This window comes from Podarcis filfolensis (assembly GCF_964270895.1).
Source record: "Podarcis filfolensis genome assembly, chromosome: 13".
Lineage (NCBI taxonomy): Eukaryota > Metazoa > Chordata > Lepidosauria > Squamata > Lacertidae > Podarcis > Podarcis filfolensis.
Window position 1 is genome coordinate 2,156,085 of NC_139615.1, and position 16,887 is coordinate 2,172,971.

General features: G+C 51.4%; 1 protein-coding gene across 5 annotated transcripts in view; it reads left to right on the forward strand.

The window, feature by feature from the left end:
• Positions 1 to 16,887, forward strand: part of TFR2 (transferrin receptor 2) — a 241,654-nt gene that overhangs the window by 211,123 nt on the left and 13,644 nt on the right. The window contains exons 1-8 of one of the 5 annotated variants that reach the window (XM_083580908.1): positions 3,461 to 3,610; positions 7,037 to 7,121; positions 7,230 to 7,449; positions 10,433 to 10,622; positions 13,377 to 13,517; positions 13,592 to 13,703; positions 14,748 to 14,870; positions 16,280 to 16,396. In XM_083580908.1, the coding sequence (XP_083437034.1) occupies positions 7,089 to 7,121; positions 7,230 to 7,449; positions 10,433 to 10,622; positions 13,377 to 13,517; positions 13,592 to 13,703; positions 14,748 to 14,870; positions 16,280 to 16,396 (936 nt within the window). In that variant the 5' untranslated portion in view covers positions 3,461 to 3,610; positions 7,037 to 7,088. Of the gene's footprint in view, positions 1 to 3,460; positions 3,611 to 6,822; positions 6,908 to 6,992; positions 7,122 to 7,229; positions 7,450 to 10,432; positions 10,623 to 13,376; positions 13,518 to 13,591; positions 13,704 to 14,747; positions 14,871 to 16,279; positions 16,397 to 16,887 lie in introns of those variants that run through there. The other 4 variants (XM_083580907.1, XM_083580906.1, XM_083580910.1 and 1 more) reach the window with 4 other exon arrangements.

Sequence of the window (16,887 nt, forward strand, 5' to 3'; positions counted from 1 at the left end):
GGTAAACTGTGTTTCCGTGCACTGCTCTGGTTCGCCAGAAGCGGCTTAGTCCTGCTGGCCACATGACCCAGAAAACTGCAGAAAAACGCCGGCTCCCTCGACCAGTAAAGCAAGATATCACCGTAACCCCAGAGTCGGCCACGACTGGACCTAACGGTCAGGGGTCCCTTTACCTTTACCTTTATGACATAGACACTAGACTTCTGTGGATGCAGCCGAGAATAGTATTTCCCTTTTTTGCTGCTGCATCACACTGCGGACTCATATTCAGCTTCTGGTCTACTAAGACTTCTAGATCCTCCTCACTTGGACTTTCACTAGATCCTTTTCACTTTGGAGTGTAGGAAGCTGCCGTATACATGGATTTCTGAAAAATAAGTAATGTCAGACTAACCTGATCTCGTTTTTTGACAGAATTACAACCCTGGTAGATGAAGGGAACGCAGTGGATGTAGCCTACCTTGATTTCAGCAAGGCATTTGACAAGGTGCCCCATGATATTCTTGTAAAGAAGCTGGTAAAATGCGGTCTTGACTATGCTACCACTCAGTGGATTTGTAACTGGCTGACTGACCGAACCCAAAGGGTGCTCATCAATGGTTCCTCTTCATCCTGGAGAAGAGTGACTAGTGGGGTGCCACAGGGTTCTGTCTTGGGCCCGGTCTTATTCAACATCTTTATCAACGACTTGGATGATGGACTCAAGGGCATCCTGATCAAATTTGCAGATGACACCAAACTGGGAGGGGTGGCTAACACCCCAGAGGACAGGATCACACTTCAAAACGACCTTGACAGATTAGAGAACTGGGCCAAAACAAACAAGATGAATTTTAACAGGGAGAAATGTAAAGTATTGCACTTGGGCAAAAAAAATGAGAGGCACAAATACAAGATGGGTGACACCTGGCTTGAGAGCAGTACATGTGAAAAGGATCTAGGAGTCTTGGTTGACCACAAACGTGACATGAGCCAACAGTGTGACGCGGCAGCTAAAAAAGCCAATGCAATTCTGGGCTGCATCAATAGGAGTATAGCATCTAGATCAAGGGAAGTAATAGTGCCACTGTATTCTGCTCTGGTCAGACCTCACCTGGAGTACTGTGTCCAGTTCTGGGCACCACAGTTCAAGAAGGACACTGACAAACTGGAACGTGTCCAGAGGAGGGCAACCAAAATGGTCAAAGGCCTGGAAACGATGCCTTATGAGGAACGGCTAAGGGAGCTGGGCATGTTTAGCCTGGAGAAGAGGAGGTTAAGGGGTGATATGATAGCCATGTTCAAATATATAAAAGGATGTCACATAGAGGAGGGAGAAAGGTTGTTTTCTGCTGCTCCAGAGAAGCGGACACGGAGCAATGGATCCAAACTACAAGAAAGAAGATTCCACCTAAACATTAGGAAGAACTTCCTGACAGTAAGAGCTGTTTGACAGTGGAATTTGCTGCCAAGGAGTGTGGTGGAGTCTCCTTCTTTGGAGGTCTTTAAGCAGAGGCTTGACAACCATATGTCAGGAGTGCTCTGATGGTGTTACCTGCTTGGCAGGGGGTTGGACTCGATGGCCCTTGTGGTCTCTTCCAACTCTATGATTCTATGATTCTATACCGACTCAGACCAGGGGTCCATCATCTAGCTCAGTGTGGTCAACACATGAAAGTATCACTCAGCGCACAGTATCCCTGAATTGCAGGGGTTTGGACCAGACGGTCCTTTTGGCTCCCCGCCAAGCCTACGACTGGTTCCATAGAAACCCTTTCCAGAGCCACAGCTATAAAACATTGTCTTTTCAAAAACGTCGCACAACCAGTGTTTGCTATTCCTGTTCAAATCCCTCGCTCACACTGTCTTGCTAGGAATGCATCTTGTATCTTTAAAGATAAGAGCCTGGCTGGATCAGGCCAATGGCCCGCCTAAGCCTGAATCCTGTTCTCACAGTTTCCAGCCAGGTGCCCATTATGGGAAAGCCGCAAGCAGGATCTGAGCAAAGGAGCAACTCTCCCTGTTGTTTCCAGCAATGGGTATTCAGAAGCCTTGTTGCCTTCAGCTCTGGAGGTCAGAGTAGAGCCCTTGTGGCTAGCAGCCATCGACAGCCTTATTTCCCTCTAGGAATATGTCCAGTCCTCCTCTGAAGCCAGCCAACTTGGTGGTCATCACTGCCTCCTGCAGGAGCGAGTTCCACAGGTTAACACTGTGATCTGCCTGAAGAGGGACTTTCTTTTATCCGCCCAACACTCGTCAGCATCATTAGCTGTGCGACGCGGTTCCGACATGCCAATATTTGATTTAGTCGCTTGCTTCTTAACGCGGCCTTCATTCGTGTCATTAAACGTTAATAAAGGACCCAATAAAGGACCCACGGCCTAGGACCCACGGCCTAGGACCCACGTACCTACGGGACTGCCTCTCCTGGTACGCCCCACGGAGGACCTTAAGGTCCATGAATGACAACATTTTGGAGGTCCCAAGTCGCAAGGAGGTTAGATTGGTCTCAACTAGGGCCACGGCCTTTTCAGTACTGGCCCCGACTTGGTGGAACGCTCTGTCCCAAGAGACCAGGGCCCTGTGGGACTTGACATCTTTCCGCAGGGCCTGCAAGACAGAGCTGTTCCACCTGGCCTTTGGTTTGGACTCAGTCTGACCCTTACGTTTCCCTCCCCTTATGGTCTTGATCTATCGGCTACTTTTAAAATGAGGCTGCATTTTAAATTGCATTTTAACCTGTATTTTAAATTGGGTTTTTTCCCCCTTCCCGTATTATGTTTTTATTGGTGTTAGCCGTCCTGAGCCCGGCTCTGGCCGGGGAGGGCGGGGTATAAATAAAATTAATTATTATTATTATTATCATGTTGTTGTTGTTGTTGAGTCATTTGGTCATGTCCACCTCTTCGTGGCCCCATGGACCAGAGCACACCAGGCACTCCTGTCTTCCACTGCTTCCCGCAGTTTGGTCAAACTCAGGCTGGTCGCTTTGAGAACAGTATCCAACCATCTCGTCCTCTGTTGTCCCCTTCTTCTTGTACCCTCCATCTTTCCCAACATCAGGGTCTTTTCCAGGGAGTCTTCTCTTCTCATGAGGTGGCCAAAGTCTTGGAGCCTCAGCTTCAGGATCTGTCCTTCTAGTGAGCACTCAGGGCTGATTTCCTTCAGAATGGAGAGGTTTGATCTTCTTGTAGTCCATGGGACTCTCAAGAGTCTCCTCCAGCGCCAGAATTCAAAAGCATCCATTCTTCGGCGATCAGCCTTCTTTATGGTCCAGCACTCACTTCCATACATCACTACTGGGAAAATTATTATTATTATTAAAGGCAAATCTGCAAAAGGCCAAAGTGGGGAGGGGGGTCAGGGAGGTGGGGCTGCATGGGCACACCCCGGCACATGTGCACAAGCACACTCACACCCTCCCTGCCTCCACTCCACCCCTGGCTAGAGGGAGGTCAGACTCTCCTCTCTGGGTTGAGTGACCTGGAAGTTTGGCCCACGAGGGACGGAGGGAGGAGGAGCAACTCAGCAAGGGAGCAAAAGAGGGGCAGGCGCTGAGTTCGACAGGAGACCCAAAACGTCTCCACAAAGGCAGGCCTCCCCAAGAATCAGTGAGTCTTTGGGGTGACGGGTGGATGGAGGGGAAGGGCTTTGGGCATGGAAGGGAGTGAGCGGCGGCGGGGTTCTCTGGTCTGCTTGTTTCAGGGGAAGGGCTTAAGGTTAAAGGCTGGGATCTCAAGTAAGTGCCACGTCAGGGGATCGCTTTGGGGCACCCTTGGGCATGCCTCACACCCGATCTCTCTCCCTCCTCCCCTCCCACCTTAATCAGCCTTCCCCATCCTGGTGCCCCCCATATGTCTATCTGTTTGTACCCCACCTTTTCCTCCAAGGAGCTCAAGGTTCTCCTCCTTACCATTTGATCCTCACAACAGTCCCATGAAGTAGGCTAGGCTGAGCGAGAGGGTGACCGGTCCCCAAGGTCTCTCTGTGTTTCATGGCTGAGTGGGGGGATTTGAACCCTGATCTTTCCCAGGTCCTAGTTCAAAAGTCTAACCCAGGAGTCAGCAAACTTTTTCAACAGGGGGCCGGTCCACTGTCACTCAGACCTTGTGGGGGGTCGGACTATACTTTTTTGGGGGAAATAAACGAATTCCTATGCCCCACAAATAACCCAGAGATGCATTTTAAATAAAAGCACACATTCTACTCACGTAAAAACACCAGGCAGGCCCCACAAATAACCCAGAGATGCATTTTAAATAAAAGGACACATTCTACTCATGTAAAAACATACTGATTCCCGGACCGTCCGCAGGCCGGATTGAGAAGGCGATTGGGCCATATCCAGCCCCTGGGCCTTAGTTTGCCTACCCATGGTCTAACCACTGCACCACACTGTCTCTTGCTGTTTTAGGCTACAGCTCCCGCCAGCTGATCTAATTCCTGTCTGGCCAGACTTCACCTACAACTTCTGGAATGGCCTTTGCCACTTTTGTGTTGGGGTGTGGGGATCCTGGTGCGAGGGAAAATAAAAACCACTTTGAGCTGGCAAATGAAGGGTTTTTATTTTTTATTCATAAGATAACTTTTACCTCCACCTTTGTGAAATCAGGTTGCAGGAGGTGGGCAGGCCCCGCAAGGAGAGAGCCTCAAAGTTCAGGAAACACCAGAGGCAGAGTCTGGAAGGTCATGGTGTAAAAACTTGGGACCCCTCTCCCCCCAAATAAGGGGTAATTTCTGGGGACTCAGATCCAGAACTCCTGAACTTCCTGCCTGATTGGGAGCAGGTCCCAGCTGGTTAAAGGTGCCTTAAATATCAGGATTCCTGGGTTCCCCCAAAAGGAAATCGGATTTATGGGGGTTCAATTGGCAAGGCCAAGATCCAGGACTCTTGAGTTTTGCCGGGAGGAGGAGTGAATATATGTATTTGAGGCTACGGAGCTGAATTCCTGACTCACCACACACAGGAGCTAATATTTAACCTGCTCTTTGTGTGTGTGTGTGTGTGAGAGAGAGAGTGCGTTCATTGGAGGAGAATGTTAGCCCCAGAGAAGCCGGGGGCTGCCCCAAAGAGAGAGGCAGGCTGGTGTAGTGGCTACAGCACTGGACTGGGACCAAAGAGACCAGGGTTCAAATCCTCCCACTCAGCCATGAAACACTCTGTAATTTGGGGTTTTTAGATGGGTGTGGGTGGCAGAGAGCTCTGTACACCACCTTGAGGTCCTTGGAGGAAAAAGTGGGATACAAATAGAATAATAAGCAAAATAAACTTTCTTCTCTTCTCATTGCTCTGTTCTTCCATTACCCTTCCTCCAAGGCAGGTCATTCTGGGTATAGGAAGGGATGACTATGGAGGGGGGGGTGTTAGGGGCAGCCAGAAGCAGCCATAGTGGCGAATATGGCTGTAGTTCAGAGGCAGAGAGCATCCGCTTGGCATGCAGAAGGTTTCAGGTTCAACCCCTGACGGCATCTCCAGGTAGGACTGGGAGAAATAACCTGTCTGATAGGTATCTCTGCTGCCACTCAGTGTAGACAGTACTGAGCTCGGTGGACCAAAGGCAGCTCCCGTTGTTCAGTGAGGAGTAGCATCTTGGCTTTATTTTAAGGAAAGAACCATTGCTCAGCAGCAGAGCCTTGCATACATAACGTCCCATGTTCAATTTCCAATGGTATCTCTAGGTAGGACTTGGGGGCGGGGGGGACTCCCCCTGCCTGAAACCCTGCCAGTCAGTGTAGGTGGTATTGAGCTGGATGGAGCATCCCTCACCAATAGATGTATATGTGTGTGAGTGTTGCTGGCACCCATCTGTCTCCGCAGACAATGGAGAAGCGCTCCTTTGGGGGGTGAAGTCAAACTATTGAAAGGTTATACAGTGGTACCTCAGGTTAAGTACTTAATTCGTTCCGGAGGTCCGTACTTAACCTGAAACTGTTCTTAACCAGTACGTTTCCGCGCACAATTCAAAGTGTTGGTGCTGACCTTGAAAGCCCTAAACGGCCTTGGTCCTGTATACGTGAAGGAGCGTCTCCACCCCCATCGTTCTGCCCGGACACTGAGGTCCAGCTCCGAGGGTCTTCTGGCGGTTCCCTCCCTGCGAGAAGGGAGCTTACAGGGAACCAGGCAGAGGGCCTTCTCGGTGGTGGCACCCGCCCTGTGAAACTCCCTCCCACCAGATGTCAAAGAGAACAACTACCAGACTTTTAGAAGACACCTGAAGGCAGCCCTGTTCAGGGAAGCTTTTAATGTTTGATGTATTAGAGTATTTTAATATTTTTTTTGGAAGCCGCCCAGAGTGGCTGGGGAAGCCCAGCCAGATGGGCGGGGTAGAAATAAATTATTATTATTATTATTATTATTATTATTATTATTATTATTATTAATTACCTGAAGCACCACTTTAGCTAATGGGGCCTCCCGCTGCTTCCGCACCGCTCATCCTGAAGCAAAGTTCTTAACCTGAAGCACTATTTCTGGGTTAGTGGAGTCTGTAACCTGAAGCGTATGTAACCTGAAGTGTATGTAACCCGAGGTACCACTGTAATGCCTGCTGTGGCTGCAGAGACTGATACGGGAGAGACCTGCCTTGTTGCAGCCGGGGCAGATGAAGGCGTCCGGCTGCGCTGCTGTCTCTTCTCCCTTCGCTCCTCCCAGTGGTCATTCCTCCTCCGGTCACTGCTGTGGCTGCATAACCCAGCTGCCTGTCTCCAGGCCCTGCGGTCGCCTGCAAGGGATTCCCACACCGCAGGAGCTGATGCACCCAGCCTTTCTGTTCTAATGAAATAAGCAAATTTGACCCTGGCCCCGAGAACGGAGGAAGTGGTACGTGCATGACAGGTGCCTCCGCCAGGCCAGCTGGGTGGGCTGCCTGCCTGTGCAGGGCCTGATAAGAGTCCCCGAGGCAGTGTCCCCGATAATAAGGCCCCATTGGTTAGTCACGTCTGCAAAACCACCCATTTCCCCCCACGTAGCTTGGAGGGATAGATGGCATGTTGGCTGTGATAATCCTGATAAGCGGCGGGTGGGGTTGGCGGAAATCTCGTTTCACGTTCTTGGAAGCTTCCAAACATCTGCCTCTCCGCAGGGCGGGAACCGCGCAAAACCGGACGGCATGGATTTCTGGAGATCCCGGCTGCGGGACGCGGTAAGGCTGCGATATTGGCCACCCGGCAGGGTCTGTGGGCCGTGGCCTCCGTCCTGACTCCCCCTCTTTACTGACTCCCCATTTCCTTCCTCCTCACCCCACTGCCAGAGGAACAAGAAGCTGCCTCGCCGATCCTACTCCATCTACCGCAAGATGCCCGAGGGCGACGGAGACCCCGAAGGACTGCAGATGAAGGTGGTGGAGGCTGAGGGGCCCGGAGCCGCCCATGGCAGAGAGAAGGCAGGAGATGTGGCACAGTGCCCGTGGAAGGATCGTTGGAAAGCCGTGGTCTGCCTGGTGCTCGTGGGACTCCTGGTCTTCATTGTGGGTGAGAGGAATCGGATCTGGACCCGGGGCTGGGCTCTGCCTGGGCTTCCCTTGTGCAGAGACTCTGTGCCCCTATTGCGATCATAAGGATTTGTTATATAAATATAAATAGCAAAATATTAGGAATTATATAGTGCCATCTGTGGGTGCTTTACACAAAAGGGCAGGTTCATCTCCCTGGGAGCCAAGCTTCTCATACAGTGGTACCTCGGGTTACAGCCGCTTCAGGTTACAGACTCTGCTAACCCAGAAATAGTACCTTGGGTTAAGAACTTGGCTTCAGGATGAGAACAGAAATCGTGCTCCGGCAGCAGCGGGAGGCCCCATTAGCTAAAGTGGTGCTTCAGGTTAAGGACAGTTTCAGGTTAAGAACGGACCTCCGGAACGAATTAAGTTCTTAACCCGAGGTACCACTGTATTTCACTGAAGAGTCAACAAGGCAGCTGCCTTATGCATTTCAAGCACATGGTACCCACAAAGAAGCCGGAATACTGTAATTTTACCCCAGACAGGGGTGCAGTTCCCAGCACCGTTAACAAACTACAGTTCCCAGGATCCTTTGGGGGAAGCCATGTGATTGAAAGGTTACTGGAAACCGTAAGAGAGGAGAGTTGCTCTTGTGTTCGAGTCCTGCTTGTGGGGGCATCTGGTTGGCCACTGTGAGAAAAAGGATGCTGGACTAAGTGGGCCACTAGCCTGATCTGTCAGGGCTCTTATGATGTTGTCACGGTCTGGTTCATGGGCGATCGAAGTCCCAGCTGGGGATGTCAGGACCGGGGGCAAGATGGCGGGGTGGGAGCAAGAACGGGGGTCCAGAAGCCAGGAGTCAGGAAGCCAAGGGTCCGAGGGTCAGGAAGCAAGGAGTCACGAAGTCAGGGGTCCGAGGATCAAGAAGCAGGGAGTCACGAAATCAGGGGTCCAAGGATCAAGAAACAGGGAGTCATGAAATCAGGGGTCCGAGGATCAAGAAGCAGGGAGTCACGAAATCAGGGGTCCGAGGATCAAGAAGCAGGGAGTCACGAAATCAGGGGTCCGAGGATCAAGAAGCAGGGAGTCACGAAATCAGGGGTCCGAGGATCAAGAAGCAGGGAGTCTAGAAGCCAAGGTTCAAGGATCGGGAAGCGAGAAGCCAAACGCAGCAAAGCAGGGAACGTGTTGCTGTGGCAAAGAGCCGAAGGCAAATGCTGACCTTATATCCCTTCCCGGCTCTTGCCACCAGGTGCTGTGAGTTACCAATCGGCCTCACCTGTGTGGCCGCGCCTTGCCTCTTCAAAACAAACTTAGGAAGGCCCCATTCCTGCAAAGTCCTATTGGTCACAGGGCCTGGCTCCTGCACGCACACCTGACAGATGTCCTTATGGTGTGTATGCATCCTGAATCATAAGAACACAAGGAGAGCCTGCTGGATCCGGCCATGGACCATCTGGTCCAGCATCCCTTTGTCACAGCAGCCACAGAGGCCAAGAGTCTTCTCCCCTCCTGCAGTTTCCAGCAACTCCTATTCAGAAGTATCTCTGCCTCCAACTCTGGAGGCAGAACATAACCATCCTGGCTAGGAGACAATGATGGTCCTCTCCTTCTCAGTGAATTTGTCTAATCCTCTTTGAGCGCTATTCTATCTGTTGGCCATCACTGCCTCCTGTGGGAGGGAGTTCCACAGATTAACCATGTGCTGCCCATCAGACCCACTGGGCCAGCCTTTCTCAAGCTGTGGGTCCCCAGATGTTGTTGAACTACAACTCCCATCACCCCTAGCTAGCCAGGCCAGAGCTCAGGGATGATGGGAGTTGTAGTCCAACAACATCTGGGAACCCACAGGTTGAGAACCGTTGCACTGGGCCATCTAGCCAGACACTGACTGGCAGCACCTCTGGAAGAAATCAGAGGGAGGACTTCCTATCATCTGGGGATTGAACCTGGGACCTTCTGCATGCCAAGCAGCCGCTCTACCAGAGGCTGAGCCACACAACCCTTCCTAAGAGGGTGTGGGGAGGTGAAGGAAGGAAGGCTATGCAACTCCTTCTCCCCCAAGGTCCAAGTGGTCTCTCTCCCTCTGACTCCTCCATAGACCCCACCCATGGTTGGGTAGCTCTGCCCACCCACCACAAATCCCTCTCTACCTGGCGGTGGCTCCAGATGGCCTTCTTCCCAATTGCGGCCTCCATGCTCTGAGCTCCACCCAGGTACAAATCCTGCCCACAGACTCCTCTCCTGGCCACTGAGCCCTTTGGACTCAGCTATTAGATAGGCATTCTGTTCCCTTCTGAGCCAAAAAGCCCACGTCCTGGCCTGATTGGACAGGTCTCTTCTCATATTCATATATCCTCCTTGCAGGTTTCCCCCTGGGGCATCTAGTCGGCCATTGTGAGAACAGGGTACTGGACTAGGTTGGTCCCCTTTGGGGGGGATTCCTAGAGAAAGAGCTCTCTCGCTGTCTCATAGGACTTAAACCCAGCAGGTTTAAGAAGAAGTCGGGGCAAAGGGAAGGAAGGCTTGATGCACGGTTAACCTATGGAACTTACAGCCACATGAAGCACTGCTGGCTTGGGTGCATTTTGAAGGGAAACAGCTGCAGTCATTTCTGGGGGTCAGCCACATTTACCTTTGCTCTGAATTTCTAGGCACAGGTCCCCGTCCAACTGCTTCCCCCCTTCCACTTTCCCCGCAGAAACCTGTTCTTTACAGCTCAATGGAGCAAACAGCAATTCACAGAAAACCGGAATTGCTGTTTGTTCCGAGTCAAAGAGTAGGTTTTCCTGGGGGGAAAGCAGTGGGAGGGGGGGAGCGGTTGGGCACAGAAAGGTAAGTGTGGATGAGTCCTAACATAGCCAGCTTCTAGTAAGGCCTCCGCGTATCCCTACATTTTAGGCTATGGGGAAACTTCCAGGTTTAAATTTGGGTGATCGGTGCACCTTTTCCCTGTGACCCTACTAACTCTCTGCTTTAAAGCCTGACTGCCCCCCTCTGTCCTCTGCTCTCCTCAGCCTTCCTCCTGGGGTACGTCTTGTCCCGAGGGTCTTCCTGCATGGTCTGCGGGGACTACCTGGCTGTGGTGAACGACGAGAGCCCCGCTGAGGCGGAAGACGGCCAGAGGGGAGCCCCGCTCTACTGGGCTGACTTGCGAGAGATGTTCCAGAAGTACCTGAATGAGGAGAAGATTGAAGGGACCATCAGGTGAGGTCCTTTCCCCTCACCCCAGAATTGTGGGAAGGACGTGGAATAAATTGATGGGGGTGTCGTAGGGCCACGGGACTCCAGGGACAACGGAGTTTCCATCAGAAACAGGAGCAGGAATTACCGTATTTTTTGCTCTATAAGACTCACTTTTTCCCTCCTAAAAAGTAAGGGGAAATGTGTGTGCGTCTTATGGAGCGAATGCAGGCTGCACAGCTGTCACAGAAGCCAGAACAGCAAGAGGGATTGCTGCTTTCACTGCACAGCGATCCTTCTTGCTGTTCTGGCTTCTGAGATTCAGAATATTTTTTTTCTTGTTTTCCTCCTCCAAAAACTAGGTGCGTCTTGTGGTCTGGTGCGTCTTATAGAGCGAAAAATACGGTACTGTACCACCATTTGCGCGTTTGCCCGAGTAGAAGATTGGAAACCATGCAGGCGAATACGAGTGACAGCCGCTATCGCTTTTTTTGTTGGTGGTGGTGGATGTTACGTAGATAATTATTTTCTGGGTTGTTTCCGACGTTTCCCTTCCACTGAAATGCTTTGAGGTTAATTGTGAATCACACAATTAATTACAGTGGTACCTTGGGTTAAGAACTTAATTCGTTTTGGAGGTCCATTCTTAACCTGAAACTGTTCTTAACCTGAGGTACCACTTTAGCACGATTTCTGTTCTCATCCTGAGGTAAAGTTCTTAACCCCAGGTACTATTTCTGGGTTAGCAGAGTCTGTAACCTGAAGCATCTGTAACCTGAAGTGTCTGTAACCCGAGGTACCACTGTACATTTTTTTCTGCCATAACATAGGTAAAGGTAAAGGACCCCTGGACGGTTAGGTCCAGTCAAAGGCGACTATGAGGTTGAGGCGCGCATCTCGCTTTTAGGTCAAAGGAGCCGGCGTTTGTCCACAGTCAGCTTTCCGGGTCATGTGGCCAGCAGGACTAAACCGCTTCTGGCGCAACGGGACACCGTGATGGAAAACGGAGCGCATGGAAACGCTGTTTGCCTTCCTGCCACAGCGGTGTCTATTTATCTACTTGCACTGGTGTGCTTTCAAACTGCTAGGTTGGCAGGAGCTGGGACAGAGCAACGGGAGCTCACCCCATCGCAGGGATTCGAACCGCTGACCTTCTGATCAGCAAACCCAAGAGGCTCAGTGGTTTGGAGCACAGCGCCATATAGCAAGCTGAATAACACAGTATTACACGCCACCTCAGTCTCTTGAGTTGTGAGACAATTGAGGGGTTCCTTCAAGCGCTTGGGGACGCGGGTGGCGCTGTGGGTAAAAGCCTCAGCGCCTATGGCTTGCCGATCGAAAGGTTGGCGGTTCGAATCCCCGCGGCGGAGTGCGCTCCCGTTGCTCGGTCCCTGCTCCTGCCAACCTAGCAGTTCGAAAGCACGTCAAAGTGCAAGTAGATAAATAGGGACCGCTTACTGGCGGGAAGGTAAACGGCGTTTCCGTGTGCTGCGCTGGCTCACCAGATGCAGCTTTGTCACGCTGGCCACGTGACCCGGAAGTGTCTCCAGACAGCGCTGGCCCCCGGCCTCTTAAGTGAGATGGGCGCACAACCCTAGAGTCTGCCAAGACTGGCCCGTACGGGCAGGGGTACCTTTACCTTTACTTCAAGCGCTTATCTAGGGTTTGGTTTCCTTGGAACGAAAGTCATCGGAGACTGTGGTGTCCTTGGGATATGTTGTTTTATTGACACATATATACAACCTGAGCATAGGGTGAAGGGGCTCACAGCAAGAAACCCCAAAAAGATCTTGCTTCCCCATTCATTGCAGCTCTGGATCCAGCACAGAGCAGGCAGGTCTCTGGGTCGCCAGCTTCCAGCCTGCTTCCAAACTTAACAAACTAAAGTTCCCAGGATTCTTTTGGGGGAAGCCAGGTGCTTTAAATGTATGGTTTGGATGCAGCCTAGGTCCCTGTCTCTGTGTTCCTGAGCCTCTTGAGCAGTTCGAATCCGTGTGACGGAGTGAGCTCCTGTCGCTCTGTCCCAGCTCCTGCCAACCTAGCAGTTCGAAAGCATACCAACACGCGTAGATAAATAAGTACCACTGTGGCGGGAAGGTAAACGGCGTTTCCGTGCACTCTGGCTTCCGTCACAGTCCTCCATGCGCCAGAAGCGGTTTAGTCATGCTGGCCACATAACCTGGAAATCTGTCTGCAGACAAACTGCCTGAAAGTAGAGATGAATGTCACACGCCATAGTCAAGTTTGACTGGACTTAGCAGTCCGGGGTCCTTTACCCCGCCCATCTGGCTGGGTTTCCCCAGCCACTCTGGACAGCTTACAGCATATATAAAACACAGTAGAACTTCAAGCATTACAAAACTTCCGGATTCAGGGCTGCCTTCAGATGTCTTCTGAAAGTCATTTTAGCTTAGGGAAAAGGCGTGTAGGAAGCGACGCGATAGGCGTTTATGTACAACATAATGCCTGGCAGGGAGAAAGCAGAGAGAGAAACGTAACCCCAGAACTCATGAACAACCCCTGAAGCTGAATGTTGGGAGATTCCGGATAGATAAAAGAAAGTCCTTGTTCACGCAGCGCAGAACAAGGAATATCAGTGGCAGCAATGCTGGACTACCAGTTGCTGGAAACCACAGGAGGGGAGAGTGTCGGTCTTGCGTTCGAATCCTGATTGCGGGTTTCCCACAGACACCTGGCCACTGTCAAGACAGGATTCTGGGCTTGATGGGCCACTGGCTCTGCTCTTATGGAATATTTCTCTCCTTTCTCTTTGCGCAGAATGATGAGCGAATCCCCACACCCGCCTGGCTCCCCTCGGCTGGACGCCCTCTCCCGCCACGTCCTCAGTGCCTTCGGCTCCTACGGCCTGGACCACAGCTGGACCGACAGCCATTATGTGGGGCTGCAGCGCCCTGACCGGTCAGTGAAGGGCCCTGGGGCGGGGTGGTTTGGCAGGAGCAGCTCTTTCAGCGCCCTCTGTCCTTCTCCCGCAGCCTGCGCCCCAATTTCCTGCAGCGGGTGGACGCAAATGGGGTTGTGGTGGAGAAACTGCCGCTGGAGGACCTGGAGGTCTACTGCCCCTACAGCGCTTCCGGCACCGTCACGGTACAATCATTTCTTTATTATTTATTGCATTTATACCTCACCTTTTCCTCCAAGGGGCTCAAGGTAGCATGTACATAATCTCCCCCTTCCTCATTTAATCCCCACAACAACCGTGTAGGGTAGGTTAGGCTGAGAGGCAGTGATTCGTCCAAGGGTATTTGAACCCTGGTCTCTCCCAGGTCCTAGTCTGACGCTCTAACCCATGGGTAGGCAAACTAAGGCCCAGGGGCCGGATCCGGCCCAAACTCCTCCTAAATCCGGCCCGTGGACGGTCTGGGAATCAGCATGTTTTTACATGAGTAGAATGTGTCCTTTTATTTAAAATGCATCTCTGGTTTATTTGTGGGGCATAGGAATTTGTTCATTCCCCCCCCCAAAAAAAAATATAGTCCGGCCCCCCACAAGGTCTGAGGGAGAGTGGACCGGCCCCCTGCTGAAAAAGTTTGCTGACCCCTGCTCTAACCCATGTCCAACATTGGTGTTCCCAGTTGGTAACACTTTTTCTCTGCCTGAGATAGATAAAGGAGACAGGGCAGGTGGATAGTTTTAATTCTGTTTCAACCAGCAACCCAGAATATCAATACGCCTGTCAAAAAAGATGCTTGCTCTTAAAAGGGAAGGAAGTTAAAAAATACAAAAATTTGGGGTTTTTTTTAAGCATAGATACGTTACGACCTCCAACCAATTTAAGAACATAAGAACGTAGCAAACGCCCTGCAGGATGAGCCCAATAGCCCACCTAGCCCAGCCTCCTGTTCTCACACCGTTCCATAGTTTTACTCTGCGCTGTGTGGAGAACAACTTTGGCTGTGTCCCACCAGCCAGGAGGGAACCAATCTGGCTTCTCTAGGGAGGGAGTTCCAAAGTTGTCTGGCAGCAGCCACCACCGAGAAGGCCCTACCCCGCCAAGTGGGTCTGTGCGGGTGGCAGGACTGAGAGAAGGGCTTCCCCAGAAGATTTCAGGGCAGGTTCATAGGGGAGGATATGGTCCTTTGGACAAGCTGTGCCCCAGCCTTTCCTTTTCACCCCACTGTCTGTCTGCAGGGGGGCCTGGTCTTTGCCAACTATGGGCGCCGGGAGGACTTTGCGGCGCTGAAGCAGCACGGAGTGAACCCCCAAGGCCACCTCGTCATCGTCCGGATCGGGGAGATCAGCTACGCCGAGAAGGTGAGGCTGGGCTCCTGAATGTGACCCTCTGCAAAAGGGTTGAGGCCATGGGCAGGGAGTATCATCTGTGGCCCTCCAGATCTGCTTGGACTACAGTTCCCGTAGCCCAAGCAGGCAGCATGGCCAATATTCCAAGATGTCTGGTTCCAGAAACCTTGGTGGGGGGCCACCTGGAAACACCAGATTTCAGGAAAGTGTCCTCCAGATTGAAGGGCAAGAAGGGTGGATGGGGAGACAGGATTCATGAGGTGTAGAACCATGGAATTGTAGAGTTGGAAAAGGCCATCTAATTGAACCCACTGGAATGCACAGCTGAAGAATCCCTGACAAATGGCCATCTGACCTCGATTTAAAAACCTCTAACGAAGGCCCATATAGTAAAAGCTATGGTTTTCCCAGTTGTGATGTATGGAAGTGAGAGCTGGACCATAAAGAAGGCTGATCGCCGAAGAATGGATGCTTTTGAATTCTGGTGCTGGAGGAGACTCTTGAGAGTCCCATGGACTGCAAGAAGATCAAACCTCTCCATTCTGAAGGAAATCAGCCCTGAGTGCTCACTGGAAGGACAGATCCTGAAGCTGAGGCTCCAAGACTTTGGCCACCTCCTGAGAAGAGAAGACTCCCTGGAAAAGACCCTGATGTTGGGAAAGATGGAGGGCACAAGGAGAAGGGGACGACGGAGGACGAGATGGTGGGACAGTGTTCTCGAAGCTACCAGCATGAGTTTGACCAAACTGCGGGAGGCAGTGGAAGACAGGAGTGCCTGGCGTGCTCTGGTCCAGGGGGTCACGAAGAGGCCGACACGACTAAACGACTAAACAACAACAATGAAGGGGAGTCCACCATCTTCTGAGAGAGTCTGTTCCCGATATTGAGCTGGAATCGTCTCTCTTGCCCTTTGAATCCATTAGTTCAGGCCCTGCACCCCAGGGCAGCAGAAAGCAAGCTTGCTCCATCTTCCATGGGACAGCCCTTAGATACCTGAAGATGACAATCCTATCATCTCTTAGTCTCCTCTGTTCCAAGCTAAGAATCCCCAACTCCCTCAACCGTTCCTCATCAGGCTTGGTTTCCAGACCCTTGATCATCTTGGTCGCCCTCCTCTGCACACCTTCCAGTTTGTAGGGTAGACCTTTGTGGAACTGATGGAAGGGGAGGTATTGAGCGCTGATGGATACAATGGAAGGCGCGGTTTCCCTAAATATTAACGCGGCTGTCAAAAAAGATGGCTGCCTTGAAGGGAAAGGAAATGATGGTGCCGTTGGGGGGACTTGGGAGAGGTGAATCAGAGCAGTGTGGTCTGGGGGGGGCGTGGGCATCCGTTTTCTTCGATGGTTGAGAGGGATTGTTGTGTGTGAAATCAAGGAGGCGCCCATGGTTCTGGAACTCCCAGCTTCTCTTTGTCCCAGGTGGCCAATGCGGAGGCTTCGCAAGCCAAGGGAGTTCTCATCTACCCGGACCCCGCTGATGTCCCACAAGACCCCCGCAAGCTGGGGCTGTCCCCAAACACAAGCATTTATGGGCACGTGAGTACAGCCTTCACTGGGACAGAGAGAGAGAGAGAGAGAGGGAGCTGGGTTGGGGGCTTATGTAGAGAGAGACCCTACCTGTGGTTCTGGACCATCTTTCCCAGCCAGAAAGCCCTAAAACAGCCCTTTGTTGTTGCTATTTTAAATGCTTTTTATTGGTGTTTCATTTAATACAAACAAACAAAATACAATAAAATTCAGCAATCATTTACCCACATTCTTTCCCCACACTCTGCTGAGCATTGACTTCCTTCCCTCCCTTCAACAGGTTTTCTTATGTCTGTTACTTTCCCACAGTTTCTTATTGTATCCCATCCTATCTACACCGTAAGAATTATTTCAGTCCTGCCAGAGTCTTCAAATTTCTACATTATTTCTATACTCCATAAATGTACTCCAATCTTTTTTGGAATTTTGTTTCCTCCTGATTTTGGATTCTACAGGTCAGTTTTGCAAAACTAAAACAGCCCTTCGAAAGCAGCAGCCCT